A 2,006-nucleotide genomic window follows, 5' to 3' on the forward strand; every position below is an offset into this window, starting at 1 on the left:
TATCTATCTATCTATCTATCTATCTATCTATCTATCTATCTATCTATTTATTTATTTTTGAGACAGGGTTTTACTATGTAGCCTTGGCCAGCCAGGAACTGGTTCCACAGACCACACTTTCCTCGAGCTCATAGAGATCCACTAGCCTCTGAAAGACTTATTTTTAATCACATGTTTGTCTGTGTGGGTATATGATATGAGTATACGGATGTGTTTAGGTATACAGATTTGTGTGGGTGCCCTCAGAGACACGAGGTATCCCCTGGAGCTATAGTCACAGAGAGTTATAAGTCACCTGACTTGAGCTCTGGGAATCTCATTAGGGTCCTTTGGGAGAGTAATACACACTCTTAACTGTTGAGACATCTCTCCAGACCCTGTTTTTATTTTACGTACACAGGTGTTTTGCTTGTATGTATGTCTGTGCATTACACGCTTGTGATGCCCATAGAGGCCATCAGATCCACTAGAACTGAAGTTACAGGAGAAGCCATCACATAGGGTCCGAAAACAGAACTAGAATCTGGACGAGAAGTCAGTGCTCTTAACTGACAAGTAATCTCCCCTGCCCTAGTCCACAATTTTATTTATTTATGTATTTATGTATGTTTCAAGAAGAGGCCAAATTGTAAAAATATCTCCTCAAAAGCATACTGTCCCTAATTTAGGAAAATTATATCAATAACAAACGTAATGAAGTAGCTGGGAAAGAGCTGACCAGGTGCTACTTCAGTCATTTCCCTGGACTGAGGAAGGCAAAGAGAGGATGACCTGGGGGAATACACTTGCATGTGCTTGCATGAGCTGTCTTCCTACCTTTCAAATTACCTGATACTGTCGCCATATCTGATTTTGAACTTATACACATTGGATCCTGCATGAAGAAACCTTGTCTCTGGAAATGGGTAGGTGAATGGTTTTAAACTCATTGTTTCTTGACAATAGCCTAAAAAAAAAAAGAAGAAGAAGAAGAAATATTAATCAGTAAAAAGCGGAAGACAGGGCCAGAGTTGGTATACACTTTTAATCCCAGCACTTGATCTCTGTGAGTTTGAGGCCAGTCTGGTCTACAGAGCAAGTTCCAGGACAGCCAGGGCCCCACAAAAAAAAATTTTTTTTTTTAAAAGCTAAAGATGTTTCCTTCCTAAAATACAGGAAAGGAAGCTTGTCTAATCCACACCATCTCTTCAAGGATAAAATGTAAAACACAATACCAGTGGCCATAAACCAGGCTCACTCAGCTTTGCTATTAATTGCCTGAACCATTCTCTTACCTATATAGTTAAAATACATGGTGTATTGGAACCACATCTATATAAAGGCAAAAATATAACATTTAAGCGTTTTTGGTTAGTTGACTTTCGTTTTTCTTTTTCCTTTATATAATTTATTTAATTTTATTTTATGTGCATTAGTGTGAAGGTGCCAGATCCCTTGGAATTGGCATTACAGACAGTTGTGAGCTGCCATGTGGGTGCTGGGAACTGAACTCAGGTCCTTTGGAAGAGCAGACAGTGTTCTTACCCACTGAGCCATTTCTCCAGCCCTAACTTTTGTTTTTCAAGACAGGGTATCTCTGTGTAGCCCTGGCTGTTCTGGAGCTCACTCTGTAGATCAGGCTGGCCTAGAACTCACAGAGCTCTGCCTGCCTCTGCCTCCCCAGTGCTGGAATTAAGGGCGTGTGTCACCACCACCCAACAACCTTCAAGTTTTAATATTTTATGACTGTGCTGGTTAGTTGTGGGGGTTTTGTTGTTGTTTTTGCTGTTGTTTTTGTTTTTGTTTGGCTTGGTTTTTGTCAACTTAACACAAGCTAGAATCATATGGAAGAGAAAACCTCAATGGAGAAAATGCTTTCATCAGATTGGTCTATAGGCAAGTTTGTGGGGCTCTGATTGTTGACTGATGTGGGAGGACCCAGTCTACTGTGGTAAGGGCCAGCCCTGAGCAGGTGGCCCTGGGCTGTATGGAAAAGTAGGCTGAGCAAGCCAGAGAGAACAATTCAG

General features: G+C 41.1%; 1 protein-coding gene across 1 annotated transcript in view; it reads right to left on the reverse strand.

The window, feature by feature from the left end:
* Positions 1–929, reverse strand: part of Majin (membrane anchored junction protein) — a 23,756-nt gene extending 22,827 nt beyond the window's left edge. The window contains exon 1 of the mRNA XM_055610466.1: positions 829–929. Within this exon, the coding sequence (XP_055466441.1) occupies positions 829–929 (101 nt within the window). The remainder of the gene's footprint in view (positions 1–828) is intronic.
* Between the last annotated feature and the right edge of the window lie 1,077 nt (positions 930–2,006).

This window comes from Psammomys obesus, unplaced genomic scaffold (assembly GCF_907164565.1).
Source record: "Psammomys obesus unplaced genomic scaffold, mPsaObe1.curated_primary_1811, whole genome shotgun sequence".
NCBI lineage: Eukaryota > Metazoa > Chordata > Mammalia > Rodentia > Muridae > Psammomys > Psammomys obesus.